General features: G+C 37.6%; 2 protein-coding genes and 1 pseudogene across 4 annotated transcripts in view; 1 reads left to right on the plus strand and 2 right to left on the minus strand.

Annotated features, from left to right (window-relative positions):
* The first annotated feature begins 201 nt into the window (after positions 1-201).
* The window catches only part of LOC106880867 (dual specificity protein phosphatase CDC14A), a 157,097-nt gene continuing 133,656 nt past the window's right edge, over positions 202-23,642 (plus strand). For 2 of the 3 annotated variants that reach the window (XM_089355213.1, XM_089355215.1), the window contains exons 1-2: positions 247-378; positions 8,825-8,900. In XM_089355213.1, the coding sequence (XP_089211339.1) occupies positions 281-378; positions 8,825-8,900 (174 nt within the window). In that variant the 5' untranslated portion in view covers positions 247-280. Of the gene's footprint in view, positions 379-8,824; positions 8,901-23,642 lie in introns of all 3 variants that reach the window. The other variant, XM_089355214.1, reaches the window with a different exon arrangement.
* On the minus strand, positions 4,176-6,517 carry LOC149134672 (uncharacterized). Its single transcript, XM_089354566.1, has 2 exons — positions 6,321-6,517; positions 4,176-5,328 (listed from the first exon to the last, which is right to left on the minus strand). The coding sequence occupies exons 1-2, from the start codon at positions 6,515-6,517 to the stop codon at positions 4,674-4,676; spliced, it is 852 nt and encodes a 283-aa protein (XP_089210692.1). The 3' UTR covers positions 4,176-4,673.
* Positions 8,914-11,412, minus strand: LOC149134673 (heterogeneous nuclear ribonucleoproteins A2/B1-like; annotated as a pseudogene).

Consider the following 23,642-nt stretch of genomic DNA (forward strand, 5'->3'; position numbering starts at 1 on the left):
TCTGGTACCCCCGAAAATAGGACAAAGACCAGTCTGGCAAAACATGTCTGGGAATTGAAAGAAAATGAAACCCACCTTTCAGCGTCACATGGAAAATTTTAGATAAAGCATCAGCTTACAGACATGATGCTCATAAAAGACCCATAAAATATGATTTATGACTTTTGGAAAAAATTCTTTATTTTATTCCAGGACAATAGTGCTTTGAATCAAAGGCGTGAACTCTTGAATTCCTGCAGGCACACAAGAAAATTTAAAATGTCAGCCGACAAAATACCGTATGGATAGTAAATATTTTTTAAATCTTGAACTGCTTTCCAATACCACTGATGAATTCGTGTTTTGTAGTATTTGGTTGTTTCGCATCACAATGATATTGTATGTATTTCAACGTATTCTTTAAGAAAGCCTCCGACTGTTATATATATTATTTTCAAGTTTAAGCATTTATTATTTTATTTTATTTTATTTTATGAACCTATTTAATTGTTATATCTTATCTTATATATAATAAAGCTGAAGTTGTGTATGTGTGTGAAGCCTTTTTAAAAGTTTATAGAAATCTTTCTACTTTTTCGTAAAAGTTTTTACATCAATGGAATTTTCTCGAAGTGAACTTTCCAGTGCAGTAATTAGATTTTTTAAATTCCGTTTACTTTGTGTGATTTAAGGGAGATTTAGCTGTTGTTTCTAGCAACTTTTATATTTCTTCCCTTCTACCTGTACCGGCGTTCTTACACATCCATCACGTGCTCAACATATAATATAGAGAGGAAGAGTAAAAGAGGGAGAGAGAGTGAAAGTGATACATACAAAGTCATAGATTAAAGAAGTGATTTTAAATTCTCAATCGCAGAATAATGCTAATAATATAGCCTGAACAGGATAAACTACCCTTATTTTGCACCTACACTTTTCTCTGCAAAATAGGGGTAGTTTATCCTGTTCAGGCTATATTATTAGTATTATTCTGCGATTGAGAATTTAAAATCACTTCTTTAACTTTCTAAAAGACATCTCAACGCTTCTAAAAGCAAACTTCGTTTGTTTATTTACGTTTGTCGTAATTTGAATTTATCATAGATTAAACTTTCCTCTGAGTATTTTTTACCTATTTTTCTTAACATAGATACGTAAAAACACACACAACCACATACATGATCTGTGACAACAACATAAACATAAACACACATCAACATTATAGATATAAGATTTAGTTTCTGTGTTTCTTATATAAACACACACACGCATTGCTATTTTATAACTGTCTTCCGTTCTCCCTTCCTCTCTTTCTCTCTCTTCATTGCTCCCGTTCCCTATTCCTTTCTCCCCCTCTCTCTCCCTCTTTCTCTCTCCCTCTTCTCTCTCACAAAACATTCACTACAATATCACTCATATTCGTCAATGTTTGGTAAATATACCACGATTTTCACTAGGGTGTTAGGGTTTATGTATCACTTTCTCTCTCTCTCTCTCTCTCCCTCCATCTTTTACTCTTACTCTCTATATTATATGTTGGGCGCGTGATGGATGTGTAAGAACGCCGGTACAGGTAGCAGGGAAGAAATATAAAAGTTGCTAGAAACAACAGCCAAATCTCCCTTAAATCACACAAAGTAAACGGAATTAAAAAATTTTTTACATCAATGGAATTTTTTCGATGTGAACTTTCCAGTGCAGAAATTAGATTTTTAAAATTCCGTTTACTTTGTGTGATTTAAGGGAGATTTGGCTGTTGTTTCTAGCAGCTTTTATATTTCTTCCCTCCTACCTGTACACACAATCATTGACTACAATATAACTCCTGTTCGTCAATGTTCGGTAAATATACCACGATTTTCACTAGGGTATTAGGGTTAGTGTTTTAAGGTCAGGGTTAGGGTTTTAGGGTTACGGTTAGGGTTAGTATTATGGTTTTAGGGTTAGTGTTAGGTTTAGGGTTTTAGGGTTAGGGTTGGGTAATCGTGTGGGTGTTAATCTGAAAAATTACAGAAATGTGAAAACTACCGACCCTGCCATGTATTATAACTTTTGTTGTTCTGTTTAATATATACATAGATTATGCCTCCAAAGAAGAGAGTTTGCTGGGGAAAGAAAGCAACCGGTTTAAAAAGACAGCAACAGACTGCAGCAATTCACCACATTCCAGAAGATACTTTGAACATAATGCAAAATGGTTTATCAACATCTGCTCAATCTGATAGAATTCTGGCAAAACTGTGTAGCAACAGATCGCCACAATTGCTGCATCACAAATTGCCGTCCCAGCTCCTGCTAAAAGGGACTACACTGTTATGTATAATCAGGGCAGCATAAAAAGTTGTTTTGCACAAGCATTTCTATAGCCAATTAGACGAATGAAATTTACGTACGCTTAATAATGTTATGCAAAACAGCCTTCAGACTTTCCCTATTAATTTCATCGTCTTTGAATTATGAACATATTTACATCATAAGGGTTTTTTCTTTTTGAGTTGATTTTCACCTAGCTAGACTTATCGTAGATAGCGTAATAAGTCACACCAGGACAACGTCGGGTTATACTGCTAGTTTATATATAATTCTATGCCGATTTTAATATGATATACACTGAGCAAATTTTTAAAGCGTTGTTTGTATATATACGTTGGGATCTAGATGTGTTTTATATGGATATGTGAATTGTAGGCATGCATATGTATTTGTATCTGTGTGTCTGTGTATGTGTATGTTTATGTTTACATGCATAGTACATGGACGTTTATGTATACATGTATACACTTATATTTGTGTGAATATGTATATGAATATACTCTCTTTTACTCTTTTACTTGTTTCAGTCATTTGACTGCGGCCATGCTGGAGCACCACCTTTTAGTCGAGCAAATCAACCCCAGGACTTATTCTTTGGAAGCCTAGTACTTATTCTATCGGTCTCTTTTGCCGAACCGCTAGGTTACGGGGACGTAAACACACCAGCATTGGTTGTCAAGCGATGGTGGAGGGACAAACACACACACACACACACACATATATATATATATGACGGGCTTCTTTCAGTTTCCGTCTACCAAATCCACTCACATGGCTTTGGTCGGCCCGAGGGTACAGTAGAAGACACTTGCCCAAGGTGCCACGCATGTTGTTGGTGAGCGAGCTACTTACCACACAGCCATTCCTGTGCCTAACTTATATTTGTGTGAATATTTCTGTATATTTATATACGTAATCATATATATGTGTATTTGTATGCTGTATATATATATATATATATATATATATATATATATATATATATATATATATATATATATATATATATATATATATATATATATATGTAATTTTATTTTATGTGTACGTTCGTTACAGATATTTCGTGATCTATTTCTTTCTTTTCTTTTCTTACTCAAAGTATCTTTCCTCTTCCTACTGGATACATTGCTGTTGCCTTAACAAACTTCTTTTCTTTTTTTCTCCTTTAATTCTTTCTTCTTTTCTATTTTCTCTTTCATTCGATAGTTTTTACGTCTGTTTCTTTTTCTCTCCCTCCTCCATACGCTTAAGGTATACTTCCTACTTCTCTTGTCTGTAATAACTGTCCTCTATATGTATACACTTAGAGATTTTGTGTGCGTGCATGTATGTGTACATATATGTATATGTGGCTGTGTGGTAAGTAGCTTGCTTACCAACCACATAGTCCCGGGTTCAGTCCCACTGCGTGGCATCTTGGGCAAGTGTCTTCTACTATAGCCTCGGGCCGACCAAAGCCTTGTGAGTGGATTTGGTAGACAGAAACTGAAAGAAGCCTGTCGTATATATGTATATATATATGTATGTGTGTATGTGTTTGTGTGTATGTGTTTGTATGTCTTGACAACCGATGCTGGTGTGTTTATGTCCCCGTAACTTAGCGGTTCGGCAAAATAGACCGATAGAATAAGTACTAGGCTTCCAAAGAATAAGTCCTGGGGTCGATTTGCTCGACTAAAGGCGGTGCTCCAGCATGGCCACAATCAAAAGACTGAAACAAGTAAAAGAGTAAATGAGTATATATATATATATATATATATATATATATATATATATATATGTATATGTCTTACATATATCTAAATATGTATAACACTATGTATATGCATCTGTATATTTTAGTGTATATATATATATATGTATATTATGGATGATCTAGTATGTGTATATACTGCTGAAAAAATATTTATGTAATACAGTGTGGTGTATGTGTGTGAGTAGATGTAATCACCTTACCTCGGTTTTCCTTTCGTTGACTGCGAGTCTGTTTTGCGGTATCCGATCCTCGAAGCTTGCCCCGACCCGAAGAACACTAGGAATAGCAGCTGCTTCTCCCAAACCTAGACCGTCGCTTAGCACGTCCTATCCTGACCACGACCCTGTTTGAAAAAGGCACGAAATCCCGATCGAGGCTCCCCCTGTCCTTCTTCCTCTTCCGGTCAACTCGCCCTTCCGGTCAACTCGCCCTTCCGGTCAACTCACCCTTCCGGTCAACTCGCCCTTCCGGTCAACTCACCCTTCCGGTCAACTCGCCCTTCCGGTCAGCTCCCCAGTCACCGATGTCATACCACACGCCACCCTGATCTTAAAGATCACGTTCACCCCTACTCCAATTCGAAGTCTGCCATCCAACCGTGCGGGCGCCTTACACGTCGAGATCATCTCAAGCCAGGTGCCTCGTTTTCATTGCACTCTTCATCCGACGAAGTGGCTATCCTGCACAGGTCCAGCACGTGACGCGGCATTCCATCCACAGATACATTGTTTCTGGAATTGACCGCTGTCACTGTTCCCCTGCCCCATTGTGATGTGCAGCGTGCCTTCGGCAGCTTGACCCAAACTTCCTCCCCTACTTTCATGCTTGCGGGTCCCTTCTCTTCCTCGCAGAACTCCGGCGTCTTACTGGGATGCCTCCATTCATACTTGAACACTGCTCTGTGCGGCACAGACTTTTCCGCTTGTCCGGATCGAGGAGACATGTTATACCAGTGGACCGCTTCCAGGGGCGAAATGTGCCCCCTTTCAGCCATGGCCTTGATCGTCCGATGGTGCCTCTGAACGATTCCGTTGCTACTCGGCCTATACACCGCTCTAAATAATCGTCGCACCTTCCACCGGTCAAACATCTCCCCCAACGCTTCTGAACGAAACGCCGCCACGTTGTCCATTAGCAGTTCTTCCACGGGACCCCTCTCCAAGAATATCCCGTTCAAAATGCGGGCAATCTCATCTCCCTCCAAATGGCCAGCCAGCTCGGCCCACAGTCGACCATGCTGAGATACATTCCCTGACGGTAGTGCGTCACATCCACAGCTAGTCTCCTCCAGTTGCGCTCTACTGAGAGGTTCTCTTGCTCATGCCCACCCGGGGCGGGGTCAATGGACTGGCATCTGTCACATTTCGCGACCACTTTTTTGACGTTTCTCCTAGTGACGTCAGCATCAATCATTTTCGCTAGATACAGGGTCCTATCCACCCCCAAGTGGTGCATAGCATGTAGCTCCTTCAGTTTGGAGTCACCCAGCTGACACGCTGCCGCTATCCCTTTCCTTGCTTCCTCCGGTTCCTCCAGCCATGCCCTTTTCACCCTGGTCAGTGCGTCCGCCCTGTTTCTTTCCGAAGGCACGAAAAAAAGTATTAATTTCAGATTTGTCACTGGCTCATTTCGATCCTGAAGCAGAGATTGTTGTAGCTTCTGATGCTTCTGAATATGGTGTAGGACCAGTTGTGCTACACAAATAAAAAGATTGTAATAGGAAGACAGTGGTTCATGCCTCATGTGCTCTGATTACAGCAGAAAAAAACTATAGTTCGATAGAGAAAGAAGAATTCTCCATGGCAGCAGTTTTCAGTTTCAGATGGACCACTGACCGTTACTGTCAATTTTGGGATCGAAGAAAGGAATTCCTATCCATTCAGCTAACAGATTACAATGTTGGGGTTCAATGTTGTTAAATTACAACTTTAAGATGGAATACATTCCTTCTAAGAAAATTGGCCATGCGGATTGTTTTTCTAGGTTAATTCTGAAGAATGTGGAACCACTGGATAGCTGCATTACAATGAGAAAAGGGACTTAAAAACATTATGTGTAATGCCATTCAGGAGTTGCCAGTGACTGTACAAGATATAAAAATAAATCAGCAGAGGACAAATGCATGAAGGAAACCTTGAAAAATAAACAAAAGAGAAACATAAATGTGAATTATTTTTCACTCTGTGATGATGTATTTATGTTTGTACAAAGAGTGGTAGTACCAACTGCACTACAGAAATGGATATTACATGAATTTCATAGTGGATACCCAGGGATGTCAAGAATTAAAGCTTTGATGAAGAGTTTTGGCCGATAATGCACCAGACATTGAAAATTTGGTAAAATCATGTAGAGGTTGTGGACTAGTAGCCAAGGCATCACTGGTGAAATACCAATCATGGCCTGAGACAGATAGTCCATGTTCCTGCACAAACGTTTTGCTCGATACAGTGTTCTGGACACCATGGTATTGGACAATGGAACACAATTTACAGGATACGAGTTCAAGAAATTCTGCAAAATGCATGCAATCAAGCATGCCCTACCACCTGAGGTCAAATGGGAAAGCAGAATGATTCATAAATACTTTCAAATGAATGTTAAGAAAAGTAAGGAACAAGTTAGGAAATAATGAAGCACTAACTAAATTCTTAAAGGTGTACAGAATAGTACCCAATCTGAATACCAGTTCAGGCAAATCACCTGCAGAGCTAATGTTCATTATCAAAAGCCAAAAGCCTAGACAGTGGTTCAGGAGCAAAAATTTTATACTCACATTAAACATAACATGGTGTTATTAATACAAATGCATGAATCCTTCAATGTCAAATTTATATGGCTGTTTAGAAAGTCTGAATTACTCTACAGCATGTTTGTTAGCTTACTATTAGAGATAAACTAGTTAACCAAGACATGAGTATATTTATGTGTGTGTGTGTGTGTGTGTGTGTGTTGTTAGGATATTGCATTTGCAATTACAAGACTGGTTTCAATTAATGGACTGGACAGTGCATTATGTTCTTTCATCACTTAAAACATCTGATGTGTGACACACTTTGCACCTGTACAGGCAATGTTAATTTGATGGAGGGAGTGAGCTAATGTACAACAAACATTTGTTTGCAATAAATAAATCACTTGTGCAGGCTGTTTTGTAAGAACTTGCAGGACTGTCAGCAGAATCCATATGTATCTATGGTGGGGTGTATGTCTGAACTTTACTTTGGAATTGTTCAGTCAATGATAGGAATAAGAGATTACTTTCCAAAACTTGAGTTGAAATAGTTCTGTGGTACAGCAGTGAGGCCTGGACATTAACAGGCATTAACAGTGAATTTGAATGTCAAAAATCACTCTACAATGTCTTGTTGTTTTGAATGAGCATTGGAAACAACATATATTTCATAAGTTGATGTTGATCAATAGTAGATGCAATAGTAGATTTAGTGATGCTGACCACTTTGTCATGAATAGAAATCAATGGAAATGGTCAACATCTTTCAGCTCATGGTCTATCCTTTATGGCAATGAAAGAAGATGTGAAAGATAAGATGATGAATGTGCATTGATACATATTTTGGTGTGTGTGTTAGTGATCATGGTGTTTAGCTTCAGTCCAGATTAAGCAGAATTATAATGAAAAGCATTCTAGCCATGACCATCTCGTCATTTTGTGGGTAATTAGGACTATATGTGTTCTTTTCTTGTTTAAAGTTTGGTAGAGAATAATTTAAAAGAAAATTGGCGACTATTTCTAGCAGGTGAAGCAGTCACAAAGAGTAGGCACGAACAATCTCTTTTGAGAAGTGGACTGCATGAGACATGGATCATCATTAAGCAGGCTGCACCACTAAAAAAAATTTGAGGCAATTTTTGGTTAGGCATGCCATTCAGAAAGTCCTGCAGGCCATGGGTTGCCTATGATTGACATACAGGTTCCTTTTTAGTCTTTGTTGGTGTTGAACATGCTATAGAATTTATTTTCGCTCTTAGTCAAAATGATTCCTTTAAGAGTTAAGATACAAGCATCCCCACTGAAATTTATCTTTAGACAAAAAAAGATCTAGGTTTGTGCCTTGTAGGAAATAACCTCATCCCTGTTGTTATATGTAGCTATGTCTAGATAGAGGGGGGTTTCTACTGGAATGTCTGAATATACATATATATACATATATATATATATATATATATATATATATATATATATATATATATATATATATATATATATATATATATATATATATGGCTCTTGTGCGGGTGGCACATGAGATGCACCATTTTGAGCGTGGCCGTTGCCAGTACCGCCTGACTGGCCCCCGTAGGATTTTCGAGTGAGATCGTTGCCAGTGCCCCTGGACTGGCTTGTGCGGGTGGCACATAAAAGACACCATTTCAAGCGTGGCCGTTTTCGTGCGGGTGACACGTAAAAGCACCCACTACACTCTCTGAGTGGTTGGCCTTAGGAAGGGCATCCAGCTGTAGAAACTCTGCCAAATTAGATTGGAGCCTGGTGTTGCCATCCGGTTTCACCAGTCCTCAGTCAAATCGTCCAACCCAAGCTAGCATGGAAAGCGGACGTTAAACGACGATGATGATGATGATGATGATATATATATATATATATATATATATACTGAGTGCACATGCACACACATGTTAAGTTTTGTTACAGCAAACTACTTTGTTTAATAACTTATTACTTGTCTGCTGATTTGTGAGTTGTGTTACTTTATGCTTTCATTTTCATTTTCTTTCTTTGTTTTTCTACAGTTTTTATATGGATTTTGGTCCTTTAAACCTTGGAATGCTCTACCGGTACTGCTGTAAACTAAACAAAAAGCTCAAGGTAAAGCCACAAACTGTATTAAACAACTTCTTATACTTTTTTATTAAATCACTTTTACACTTCTGTTTTTCCATGATGGAGAGTTTTTAAAACTGTTTCTACATGTCATCTTCCAATTACATCATCTTTCAATTGTTTGACATTCTTTAATATTTCAAGGTATTCTAAATTCTTTCTAGAGCTTCTTTGTAATATATAAAACCAAACTTTGTACCATGACTAATCAAATGTCAGTTTTAATTTAAAATATTTTTAAAGTAACACGTCAAGGCATATAAATAAATAAATACAGGGTATCATATAAGAATAACAGCATTTTGATATATTTTTATTCTGATATTTCAAAGCCTGAAGGTTTGTGTGATATTATTAAATTTATCTCTGAAACAACAATTCTGATTGTGTGCGTGTGCGTGTGCGTGTGCGTGTGCGTGTGTGTGTGTGTGTGTGTGTGAGAGAGAGAGAGAGAGTTTTTCTCTTAAACTGGCCTTGATCTCAATGAAAAAGATAAACCATAAACGCCTTTTCCACTGAAAGTTTGTCATCATAGTCTTCATTATCATTGTTATCACTATTGTTGGATATTAACTTTAACTCTTATTGCCATCATTCAGTTCATCATCATCACCATGAACACCACCACCACCACCACCTCCTCTTGCTAACCACACCATACTGTAACTTCTGGTAAATTAATATGATGCTCCTCTGTAATATGTTGATTCTCATGTTCCTAGTAGGTGCAATTGCGGAAGTTAACTGAGCCATTTGATTTAAATGTAACTGCCAAACAATCTATGCTGGAAAGTGTTCTTCTTTTACACAAGTACTACTCACAAAAATTCACTCTTTGATCCTGATCATGTTTACTGAGAACATGGATAGCGCTTCAAAATGCAATGGATGCTTGATTTTGAAATTCTTATCACACAACTCACTTGCCACAGATTTTCTTGAACTCTGGCAATATGCTTCTAGTATCTTTGAAAAAATAGATTACTGCCTCTGAATTTGTAAATTAAAAATAAATTTGTTTTCTAACTATTCAAGAATCCTGAAATGACATACTACAGAGCATATGTATTAATTGAAAGTGAAACAATGTAGGTTGCAATGTACCTTCAATCTGGAATTGAACTGGCACCACAAATCTGGTTTACCTAGAGTATATCTCTTACTCTATAACATTTGCCTTGAGGTAGACAAAAAAAATTCAGTTGTGTATAGAATCTTGAATGATACAAGCCAATAAAATATGTATCTAATATTCTAATAAATGGTAAATTTTGCAGCTTCATTTCCTCTATTAACTTCATCTATTTGATATCCAACATAGAAATGGCAATGAATTAAAAGCTTCTTTCTAGTTTAGAATCAAATGACGTGTAGCATATTTTTATTTAATTTCCGTTTTTTCATTACCTGTGCATTGAATACTTAGATGTGAAATCTTAGTTGTTTACTTAGTGGTAGCTACATAACTTTAAGAAAGTGTAGTATTTCACAAAGTTGGTTGGCTGAATGACACTTAATAATTTTATTCCATTTATTGTTTCAGGATTAATAAAATATTCTCTTACAGAAACTTTTCAGTATGCATACTATAAAGTGATAGATCTGTAATGGAAGTTCATTTCCTAGTTTAGATGTTTTACTTCACTGAACTTGAGGAGAGATTACCTCTGCCAGAAAGACTCCCTTGCTACAGTGCATAAAAATGAAACTTGGGGTGATAACCCCAAGACCCATTAAAAGTTTGAAAGGTTTACATTAAATGTCGAATAAAATAGATAAGCTCCTGTTCTAGAACCACTTCAATCACAGGTCTTCCACCACCATAACCGCCACCTCTGAAATTTCCGTAACCACCTCCAGCACCAAAGTTGTCTCTTCCAAAGCCTCTACTAAATCCAGGAAACCAGTCACCATCAGAGCCATGATAGCTAGGTCCACCACCCATTCTACTATTGTTTATTTCAGATTGAGACAGAGCCTTCTTTACTTCAATTTGCTTTCCGTTTAAAGTCAAGTATTTTTTCAAGGCAAGTTTGTCCACAGTATCATAGTCTTCAAAGAAAATGAAACCAAATCCTTTCTTCTTACTAGTGGTTTTAGCAATAATCAAGTCAATGTTTGTTATTTTGCCATGGGGGTCAAAAAACTCCCATAACTGATCATCTGTTATGTCTTCTTTAAGACCACCAACAAATATTTTCTTGACAGTTGCTTGAGATTCAGCGTCATCTTTTGGTATAGCATACTTGGTCTCAACTTAATGGTTGTCCAAAGAATGTGGTCTTTCCTTCTGAGCTTCATCAACTTCACTCATATTTTTGTAAATAATGAAGCCAAACCCTCTAAACCATTTAGTACTGGGGTTTCTCATCGCTACATACTCAACGATATCACCCCATTTTGAGAGGTATTTCTTCAAACTTTCTTCATTGGTATCATAACTTTAACCGCCAATGAAAAGTTACCTGAATTTCTCAGAATCAGGTCCATCATCAAAGTGTTTTCACCCATGTCTGGGATACTTCCTTTGAGAAGGAGACGAATAATCTCCTTCCATTATAACTGCTGAGAGACCTGTTGAGTCTGTTATGCACAGTACAATTGGTGCAGTGAAAATTCCTTGGTACAGCCTTGAGACATGTGGTATATTCTGTCAGACACTTGTGATTGTATATGTTATTGGAATATTAAGCCATCTGTACTTCTGTATGTACGTATATGTTTCTCTAATTTTGTTTGGTACATGATTGCTATTTCTTTGACCCAAACTTGGTGCTTTACTGTTTAGGTACCTATTCACTTGAATATTGAACTCTTATAAATATTGTTTTATTCAGTCATTTGACTGCAGCTATGCTGGAGCACTGCCATTAGTCGAAGAAATCGACTCCAGGCCTTATTCTTTGTAAGCCTAGTACCTATTCTATCGATCTCTTTTGCCAAACTGCCAAGTTATAGGGACATAAACACACCAACATATATATATATATATACATTTATAAATATGTGTATGTATGTATGTATATATATATATATATATATATATATATATATATATATATATAAGGAGTTTTCATCAGGATGACTCAAACTAATAGGTATGTGTTCTTAGTGCTAAAATAGGTATGCAACTAAAATTCCAGTTTGAACAGCAGTTGAAGTTGTGGTTATGTGATTGTCTTGTTCAAAACAGCTAAAGGTGGCTTCCCTTTGAGTCTGTAGGTATAGGTTAAAGTAGTGAAGAAAGGCAAATAGTTAGGCAAGGCATGATAAGGAACTTTAATTTCATTGAATTCAATCTAAATTCAGCTACATAACAAATGGTAAAAATAGTAAATAATAGTCTTTGACGGCTGTGTCTGGGTGTCTCAACTATTGGGGCATCTCAACTATTGGGGTATCTTAACTATTGGGTTATCTTAACTATTGGGGCATCGTATCAAATAAAGACTCTGTAAGTTCAGTATTCCATCATCAGAGAGATATGGGTTAGACAGTGGAAGAATGTTCCTCTCAGTGATATTTGTTGTGGTTCACTATGTCCAGGAAACTGGGAGGGTTCAGTTAAATTCAGTTAGATCAAGTCGTCTTTAGGTAAATTCATGATCAGAAAGCTGCAATGATTTAAAAAGCAAAACAGAAAAAAGTATGCAAATTATCTTAGCAGAATTGAAGATTCATGAGAGAAAGCACACATGGCAGCAGACAGACAGATAAAGAAACATTCAGTTATAAAAAACTCATAGCAGAATATATATATATATATATATATATATATATATATATATATATATAGAAAGAGAGAGAGAGAGAGTGTATGAAGACAGGGAAAGCCCCTGGCCCATCAGGAATCGGAATCACTGCAGAGATGCTCAAAATATCTGGTAGTGTTGGCTATAGCCTAGTCACCCGTATTGTTAACCAGGTGATACACGAAGGAGTCCTACCCAATGACTGGTGTAGCAGCACCATAGTCAAGTGTTACAAAGATAAAGGGGACACTTTAGATACAAATAATTACAGAGGTATCAAGTTGTTAGATCAGGTAATGAAAGTCACGGAGAGGGTCATAGCCCAACTAATTAGGGAGCGAGTCAGTTTAGATGAGATGCAGTTTGGGTTTGTGTCAGGGAAAAGCACCACTGATGCTATGTTTCTGGTAAGACAGCTGCAGGAGAAATACCTAACCAAGGATAAACCTCTGTACCTGGCTTTCGTTGACATGGAGAAAGCCTTTGACAGGATCCCCCGATCCCTTATCTGGTGGTCAATGAGGAAACTAGGGATAGAAGAATGTTTAGTGAGAGCTGTGCGAGCCATGTACAGAGACATTGTCAGTAAGGTGAGGGTTGGCAATGAGTACAGTAAAGAATTCCGGGTGGAGGTAGGGGTCCACCAAGGTTCTGTCCTCAGCTCCCTCCTATTTATCATAGTCCTCCAGGCGATAACGGAGAAATTCAAGACAGGATGCCCCTGGGAGTTCCTCTATGCTGATGACCTTGCACTAATTGCTGAGTCACTATCAGAACTAGAAGAGAAGTTTCAGGTGTGGAAGCAGGGACTAGAATTCAAAGGCCTTAGAGTCAACCTAGCTAAAACCAAAGTCCTAATAAGTAGGAAGGTAGACAAAACACAATCCCCTTCAGGTAGATGGCCGTGCTCGATCTGTAGAAAAGGTGTAAGTAGAAACTCTATAAGATGTACCCAGTGCAAGCTATGGATGCATAAGAGGTGCAACAATATCAAAGGCAGGTTAACTAGGAAGTTAGTTTTTGTATGTGGTAGATGTTCAGGTGCAATAAACTCTGAAAATGTGCAGAAAACAACTTCTGTCACATTCCAGGGAGAAAAACTAGACATAGTTGATAGCTTCTGATATCTGGGTGACCAAGTTAGTAGTGGGGGAGGGTGCGCTGAAAATGTAGATGCTAGAATAAGAATAGCCTGAGCAAAGTTCAGAGAGCTCTTACCTCTGCTGGCGACAAAGGGCCTCTCACTCAGAGTAAAAGGCAGACTGTATGATGCATGTGTACGAACAGCCATGCTACATGGCAGTGAAACATGGGTTGTGACTGTTGAGGACATGTGTAAGCCCGCAAGGAATGAAGCCAGTATGCTCCGATGGATGAGTAATGTCAGTGTGCATACCTGACAGAGTGTAAGTATCTTGAAAGAAAAGTTGAACCTAAGAAGCATCAGTTGTGGTGTGCAAGAGAGACGATTGCTCTGGTATGCACATGTGGCGAGAATGGATGAGGATAGCTGTGTGAAAAAGTGCCACACCCTAGCAAAGTTTAGGGAACCTGTGGAAGAGGCAGGCCCAGGAAGACCTGGGATGAGGTAGTGAAGCACGACCACCGAACATTAGGCCTCACCGAGACAATGACTTCTGACCGAGACCTTTGGAAATATGCTGTGCATGAGAAGACCCTCAAGCCAAGTGAGACCAAAATCCAAGGCCTCTGCCTGGGATGTAGCCAGCCCACTTACGCGGAACATTCCTTCTTTGGACACTAAACTCCACTTGCGAAGACCTGTTGAGGCAAGTGAAATTGAAATCGAAATCGAACTAAATTTGTAGACTGACACCCATGCCAACGTCACTTCATTCAACACTAAACTCGGCTTGCGAAGACCTGTTGGGGCAAGTGAAAGTGAAATTGTGATGGCACCTGTACCAGTAGATCACTAAGAGCACTGTCCAAGCGTGATCACTGCCAGAGCACTAGCTGTCTGGCTTCCATGCTGGGGCACGTAAATAACACCATTTGAGCGTGATCATTACCAACGTCGCCTCCTGGCACTTGTACCAGTGGCACGTGAAAAGACATTCGAGTGAGTTTGTTGCTAGTACCGCTGGACTGGCTCCTGTGCACGTGGCACGTAAAATACACCATTTTGAGCGTGGCCGTTGCCAGTACCTCCTGACTGGCTTTCATGCCGGTGACATGTAAAAGCACCCACTACACTCTTGGAGTGGTTGGCGTTAGGAAGGGCATCCAGCTGTAGAAACTCTGCCAAATCAGATTGGAGCCTGGTGTAGCCACCTGGTCCACCAGTCCTCAGCCAAATCGTCCAACCCACGCTAGCATGGAAAGTGGACATTAAACGATGATGATGATGATGATATATGTATACATATGTATATACAAGGTCTGATCAAAGTATCCGGACTGTTGCTCTAGTAATGAAGCTAAAGCATGCAGAGTAAAGCCACTTGGCACAGATTGACATTGACCTCTGCTGTGCATGTGCACTAAGTTTTAATGTTCTAACTCACTTCCTCTGTTTACAGCACTACTTGATCATGACAGAGAAAGTTGTCATGGTGATACCTGCTCAGGGGCCTACACAAATTTGCAGAAAGTGTATGGAGAGGAGTGTATGAGGTACACACAAGTGTATGAGTGGTTCAGACATTTACAAGATGACTGAAAAAATGTCAATATTGACGAATGTACTGGGAGACTCGGAACCAGCAGAACTGAGAAAAACATCACAGATTTGCGTGCAGCTGTGGGAAATCATTGAATCGCCATCTGTGAGTTATCAGATGTGCAATCTGGAAAGAAATGGAAATGTATTATTGGCTTCACAGTTTTGAAGTGTTGATATGCTACGGAAAATAGAAAAATCAGGTGTTGTAATGTGATAATAAAGGTACAAAATTTACATTTCAAAGTATTCACAAAAAACACATAAACTATAGATTGTGCCCCTTAGTTCGCGTAAATACAGAGCTAAATTTTTAAATAACTTTAAAAAGATGTGACTTTATAGTTTTTAGTAGCAGTTTATATATGTATATATATATATGTGTGTGTGTGTGTGTGTGCATGTGTGTGTGTGTGCATGTGCGTGTGTGTGCATTAAAAAGGGTAAAGACCCCCTTCAGTCATGTATGACCATGGAATTGCACCGAGAAAGTTATTCTCTGAAGCACAAGTGCGGGCAAGGTTGTTTCATTTGTCATTTGGTTACAATTGCATGCAGGGGCCTTATTCTTGCTGCATGCAAGAATATATGTGTGTGTGTATGTATGTATGTCTATATATATTTATGTATGTATGTATGTATATATATATACACACACACACACACATATATATATTTATACATGTATATATGGGTGTATATTTACACACACACATATTCTCTTTTTTTTTTACTCTCTTTTACTTGTTTCAGTCATTTGACTGCGACCATGCTGGAGCACCGCCTTTAGTCGAGCAAATCGACCCCGAGACTTATTTTTTGTAAGCCTAGTACTTATTCTATCAGCCTCTTTTGCCAAGCCGCTAAATTACGGGGACGTAAACACACCAGCATCGGTTGTCAATCGATGTTGGGGGGACAAACACACACACACACACACACACACACACACACACACACACACACACACACACACATATATATATATATATATATATATATATATATATATAGGAAAATGAAAGAAAGCCAGAATGCTGAACTGGGAGCATAATTTAATAAAGATTTTTTTCTAACCGGTTTTCATTGCGATGAAGCAAATTATCAAGAAGGAGAATGAAAATGTTTTTTTACAAAAAAGTACAAAATGAAGAAAATAATATATAAAACAATAATATATAAAAAAAATTAAATATACCCATACATTATATTGTCTTTGAGCTTTTGTAGTTCAATAGTAGTTCATGTATAAATTGGTAGGAAAAATAAGGATGCATGAGAGTTGAGAGTTTTGTAAGGTTTAAAAAAAGGGTTAAAAGTTTGTGTTAAGCAGGAAATGTGGTGTCAAAACAGGAAGTGTGCGTAAGGGGAGACAAGTGTTTTTAGTTAGAGTTATGAACTCTTTTTTTCCAAACAGGAAGTTTGTGTCTGTTCATAGAGAAATAAGGTCACTGAGGGGTGTGTGTGTTAAGAAATGGTTGGAATTTCTCTATGAAAAGATTCTCCTTGTTGATTCTTTCTTGTGTGGAGATTCTGTCTTTACATTGATAGAAAGGGAATATAATGAATTTAGGGTTTTTGTTTCTGGCGCAAGAGTCTATGTGGCCACTGAGTGGAATTTGGCGGTATTGAGGGAGATTTATTTGTTCCTTATGGACAGCTACTCTTCTACGTAATGGCAGGCTCATCTGTCCGATATAGAAGTTTTGGCAACCTGCGCAAGTAAGGACATAAATGAGGTTACTCGAGGAACAAGAGAAATTGGTTTTAATTTTAAACTTTGTTCCTCGTTTGAAGGTAAATTCAGAGCCTTCAAGTAGGTAGGGGCAGGTGCCACAATTAGGGCGTGCACATTTTTTATATACATATATACAACGGGCTTCTTTCAGTTTCTGTCTACCAAATCCACTCACAAGGCTTTGGTCGGCCCGAGGCTATAGTAAAAGACACTTGCCCAAGATGCCACGCAGTGGGACTGAACCTGGAACCATGTGGTTGGTAAGCAAGCTACTTACCACACACCCACTCCTGCGCCTATATTTCTATATATGTATATGTATAAATATAGAATTGCTAGTGCATCAAATAAAATACTTAACAGCATTGTTTCTGTCTCATTACATCCTGCTCAGGAATGTATGTGTATGTGCGCACGTGCGTGTGTGTGTGTGTGTGTGTGTGTATGTATGTTTGTATATATATATATATATATATATATATATATATATATATATATACATACATACATATACATACACACAGACACACATGTACATATATGCACAAATATGTACTTCCACGCATCCAGCAAAGAAGGTCATTGCAGACATCTCTTTGAGATTGACTTGACTGCTATGAGGTTTAGAATAAAAATCAATTGAAACACTGACAACACAACTCAGCTCATTAGAGGATTAAGTTCATTTTATAAGAAGCTATAAACAATAGAACAAATAGGAAAAGTCCTTGAGAGAGACTAATTAATAGCTGGCAGCCAGTTTTATCATCACAAAGAATCCTTGACATTTGCATGTCTCTTAGTAGTAATATGTATAAAAATTTGCTAATCAATAGATTTATCTTTCATGGATTTATCTTTTGTGGATTTATCTTTCGTATAGATTTATCTTTCATATGTGTGCATATGTGTATGTTCATGTGTGTGTGTGTGTGTGTGTGTTTGTGTGTGTGTGTGCGTGCATGTGTGATCATTTAACCTCCACATTGCCTGTTGACATGGGCTGGAAGGTTTGACAGGATCTAATGGGCTCAACTGCATCCTGCTCCATTTTCTGCCTTGACATGGTTTCTAAGGCTGGATGCCCTCACAGTGAGAGTAAATACAAAAACACATATAAATATTCCATTTGCAGTCACCCGTAATCCTAGAAACCACAACATCTTACATTCAGCCAAATGATACCATGCAGTTCTATATGAGTCATCAAATCTCAAAAACATAAAGAATTACAAATTACCAGCAGCTGAAGATAGCCACCAAATCTCAGAAGACTCTTATTAGAATACGGAATAATGCTGGTAACAAACTGCAGAGACCTTTGTTGTTGGCAGAGATTTTTATTGTGTGATGTGAAATAATTAAACAGGAAACAACCAAAAAATTCAAGAATAAGAAAGAATTGAGGGTTAGTGCAAATATGAATTGCAATGCTAAAAGTCTTATTTACTGCATCACAAATGCTCAGTTCAATGAGAATTATATCAGCCAAACAGAATCAAAATTAATACAGAATATGCGAATACATAAGCAGCAAATTTAAGATTCTGTTCCATGTAGCGAAAAATGTAGGCATTTGTGCAAATGGAAAATTCAAAATATTTCCATTTTTCAAAATAAAGGAAGAAAATACTCAGCTACTGAAGGCAAAACAGGAATACTTTACTAGAATTCTAAATCTGAACTGAACTCTAAAAACCATACTGTTTATAAAATTTGATTACGTTTTTCAAGAAAATTCATAATGCAAAATAAAATCAGGTTACATTTATTTAAGACAAATGCAATTTACAGCAATGCAATGCAAAAAATTTAACAAAATCGTCCTTGTCTATAATTGATTTGTATTTACTAAGAGAAGCAAGTATCACAAGGTTTGATTTTTGTGGGTGGTTCATATTTTGTTGAAAGGGAGTCATAATTTGAGTTAGCATCAAAAACGATGACTTGCATGTGACTGTGCTGGACCCAAATGATAATGCTGCACCATACAATATATAAACATTTGGAAAGGCATCCTGTACAATATGTAAAGATCCAAAAATATCTAGCAGTGTCATATTTTGTTTGGAAATGTATACTTTAGCTACAGTAAGTTCAGACAACTAGGTTGAATTATTGCAATTAACTAAATTGCTCAAAGGATTTAAAGTATCAACACCCAAAAATGTTTCAGAGATTAGTAGTAGACTTGCTAAGGAAAATATATGCTGTCATTTTGCTCTGAAGATCTATTATCTAGCTCTCCCAAACTTTCATCGATGATGGTGAAATAAATTTTGCTGTGAAAGATTATCCAGTCATCTTGTGATGGTACCAGGGCTTCAACAACATAATCTGAAAGCTTTTCGATTGGCACCTGCAAGCTTTTCGATGCATGCATTCCTCAATAACATTAAATTGACTCGTTTGTTTCAGAATCTCATCAAATATCAAAGAGTCTCTTAGTTTAGTTATTTCACTCTTGGCAATCTCAAGAAGCCATGATGTATATTACAATTGTAACTCTGAAGCTGTTTGTTGACTGGCCTAATTACATGCAAAACTTTACTAAGAACAAGGGCTAGAAAAATAAACCTTTTGGAATGAACTTGATGTAAAATTCAAGTTGCCTCGATACATGTTTTTGAACCTGATGAATCTGTGCACTTGGTTAGCAGACCAACAATCTTGGAGTAATTTCCTATTACACTGAAATAACCAGACTATTTGTACTCCATAAGACATGGCAATTTCAGTCCTTTGTAGAGACTAACTACCCTTGGCTGTTCAATAAAATAATGAAGAATATTAATGGTGTCGAAGAATGTAGCTAATTCCAGAATCCACTTTATTGTGTTAACCACAAGATGCAACTGATGATTAAGACAATGAACATAGGGTATATTTTTCAAGTTGATTCTGAATCTTTCTTTGAATGCCACCTATTTTGCCAGACATCACAGGAGCACCATTATAGCATTGTGACAACATACACTTTGGGTCAATGCCAAGGATGGTTAATTTTCTAATTAACAAGTTGGCCAATGTTTCAGCATCTTAACGTTTAGTTGTTGGCATTGCAGTTATGTTTTCTAGAACCCTGCCATTTTCAAGTACCAAATAACAATTGCAATATTTTCAGTATTACTCAAATCACACATTCTGTCACATTTTAGCATAAAGTAAGAAATATTGAAGCATTTTATTTCATCGACACCAAGGCTGATGGTTTTGGTTTTGCATTGCTACTGAGGTATAGTTCGCATTTTGGAGAATCATGCTGTAACATTCCATTAGCTTTGAGTCTTTCTCTAATGTGTATTGGAATCATCATCATCATCATCATCATTGTTTAACGTCCGCTTTCCATGCTAGCATGGGTTGGACGATTTGACTGAGGACTGGTGAAACCGGATGGCAACACCAGGCTCCAATCTAAATTTGGCAGAGTTTCTACAGCTGGATGCCCTTCCTAACGCCAACCACTCAGAGAGTGTAGTAGGTGCTTTTACGTGTCACCTGCACGAAGGCCAGTCAGGCGATACTGGCAACGGCCACGCTCGAAATGGTGTCTTTTATGTGCCACCCGCACAAGCCAGTCCAGGGGCACTGACAACAATCTCGCTCGAAAATCCTACGGGAGCCAGTCAGGCGGTACTGGCAACGGCCACGCTCAAAATGGTGCATCTTATGTGCCACCCGCACAAGAGCCAGACCAGGGGCACTGGCAACGATCTTACTTGGCTTGCCGGGTCTTCTCACGCACAGCACATTTCCAAAGGTCTCAGTCAGTAGTCATCGCCTCGGTGAGGCCCAATGTACGAAGGTCTTGCCTCACCACCTCAGCCCAGGTCTTCCTGGGCCTACCTAATTGTATAAAAAGACCCCAAGGCTGCATCTCATCTTCTGAATAAAGATCCTCAAAAGTTTCATTTTTGTTTCCTCAAAAAGGCAATCCACTTGCGCAAAGAAAATGCCCAATATCAACAATTGAATTTATATAGTAATGGTTTTTGCTCAATTGATCATTTTGCAAAATTGAAGACGCAGATATTGTGGATATATGCTGTTGGCATTCCCTCCATGTTACCATAGCTTGGATATGGGCTGCAGAGTTTGCATGTTTATTTAAACCTTTGATTTTTTCTTTGGCATGATGCCAGTTAGAATATTCATCTTTAATAAAGCAAGTATTCACTTGAGCAAAAGTGTTAATGTGCCAAAAAGGAAAACAAAACAAGGCTTTCTTTGAAAGAGAATACTCTAACCATGGACAGCCGGTATACCAGCTTGATGAGAAGTCACGTTTTTGATTTCCATTAATCCTTGGATTAAACTTTGCTAGAACTGGCTGCACTGGTTGGCAGTCGACCTGTCCTAGATCATACAATGAAGGTGTCAAAGACTCTGAAAAACTAATACTACCTTCCTTGAGCTGTGAAACTTCTTCATTTGAAATTCTCTTCTGTTTAACATTAAATGAATTAGATAGGAAATTCAGCAATGATTGCTTCAGTTCTCTTTTTCTGCAGCGATTCATTATTGTACGAACACTCCGTAGTACACTGACCTAAAGGTATACGTTGTTGAGTGATCTTACGCTAATGACGGTTGAATAAAAAGGATTTAACCAACACTTTATACTGATTTATACATATGTAATGACAGGGCAAGTCGTTTGTGACTTAAGAAACCAAGTTTAATAAGTTAAAAAATTTTAGGGTTAATACTCTGGTTCTATATTCAGGTCCATTGCCAGACTTTGATGCTTAGGGTGGCTTCAAAACAATATGTGTGGGCACTGAAATTCACAATAATTCTAAGTCAGAGTATCATAGTAAGCATAACAATTTCTTAAAATTTATGTATTTTTGAATTGAACTTGAAGAGATTTCAGTTCAAGCAAATTTTTTCAAAGTTACACCATTTTAATTAAATGCAAAAAGATTTCAGTATAAACTTTTGGAAAATATGCTCAAAAATCATTCCATGAATCTTCTCAACTGAAACAGCCTTTCTAAATGTATATTTAAGAAAAATTCTAATTCTAAGCTCAAAATACCAATGATGAAAATTTTTTCGTACCTTTATCCTGAATTCGCAAACTCAATAATGATTCCTGACTGGTGGGAATAAAATGACTTGTTAATTTTCATCTCTGATCATATATATATATATATATATATATATATACATTGTGTGTGTATGTATGCATTACCAGTACCATAAATCTCTCTCCCTCTCTCTCTCTCTATATATATATATGTATGTGTATATACGCACACACACAAATGTGTACCTAGCAGATTTTTGTTGCCAGAGATGAAGCAGTCAATGTTTTTAGACACAGCTGCATGCATAAATCTGTCTCCAGTTTATTTCTCCATAGGAAATTAAGATGGCATTGCTTTCAGGACTGACCAGTTCTATAATACAAGCATGCACACACACACACATGCACACGCATTTGTAATTATGCACGTTTTCACATAGCACTAAATCAAAGGAAATAATCTATTGCCTCTTTAGCGACCTCAGATCTTGTGAAGATGATAAAAGCAACCTGTTGTCCCCAAAGTGTCTAAAATTTGATAAAATTGTCCAAAAAAGGGATGTGAAGAAGTTTTTTTTTTTTTGTTAAAAGTATTGTTTTCAGCTGTCTACAAGCACTACAAGCTGAGGCATTTTGTATATACTGCATTCTTCCAAGAGTGAATAAGATAAATTTTCAAACTGGAGGGGCTGAAATTCTAACCAGTGGGGCTAAGCATGTCATAGCCCCACTCATGGCAACATGCCTGTTCCTCTGTATATGGATTACTCCATAACATGTGTGTTTGAAAAATTTAACAGTAAAAGCACTTGCACTCAATATGTAAATATCATCCCACAGTGGTTATATTCTGTTCTTAAAAATTTTTTTAAATATAATTAATAATTATTATTTTAGGAAAATCTTTCATCAGATATATTGGGTTGGCAAGAAAGTAATTTTAGTTTTTTAGTGTGTAACAAAAGTCGTTTTTTTCATACAAACAATGATCTTTAATCAATTATATATTTTCCATTTTGTTTAATGGCCTTTTGCCATCTTTCTGGCAACTTCATGATTCTGTGCTCATAGAACTTCTGGTCCTTATCAGCCAAAATCTGAAGCAAGTGCAATTTCAGGTCATCATCATCATTATTGAAAGTTTTATCATTCAAAGAATTTTTCAAACTTTGAAATAAATGGTAATCTGGTGGTGCAAGGTCAGGGCTATATGATGGATGTGACATCACTTCCCAATTAAGCTCCAATAATTTTACACGAGTTAGCAAAGATGTGTGTGTGGTCTAGCGTTGTCATGGTGGGACACAATTCCTTTATGATTTGCCAATTCTGGCCATTTTTCTTTGATTGCTTCCTCCAGTTTCATTAGTTGTTGACAGTAAACATCTGAATTGATTGTTTGGTTCCTTGGAAGCAGCTCAAAATACACAACACCTTTGTAATTCCACGAAATTGACAGCATGACTTTTTTTTTTATGCAATTCAGCTTTTGATGTGGTTTTTGCTGGTTCATTACACT

The sequence above is a fragment of the Octopus bimaculoides genome, chromosome 7 (assembly GCF_046866305.1).
Source record: "Octopus bimaculoides isolate indiv1 chromosome 7, ASM4686630v1, whole genome shotgun sequence".
In the NCBI taxonomy this organism is placed as follows: domain Eukaryota; kingdom Metazoa; phylum Mollusca; class Cephalopoda; order Octopoda; family Octopodidae; genus Octopus; species Octopus bimaculoides.

Bases quoted from the DNA above. Each gene is read 5' to 3' on its own strand.
- LOC149134672 (XM_089354566.1), bottom strand. From the start codon at position 6,517: ATGGTGTCCAGAACACTGTATCGAGCAAAACGTTTGTGCAGGAACATG. The intron at 5,329-6,320 runs GTATCCACTATG...GGAGGAGACTAG, and splicing joins TTAATTCTTGACATCCCTGG to CTGTGGATGTGACGCACTAC.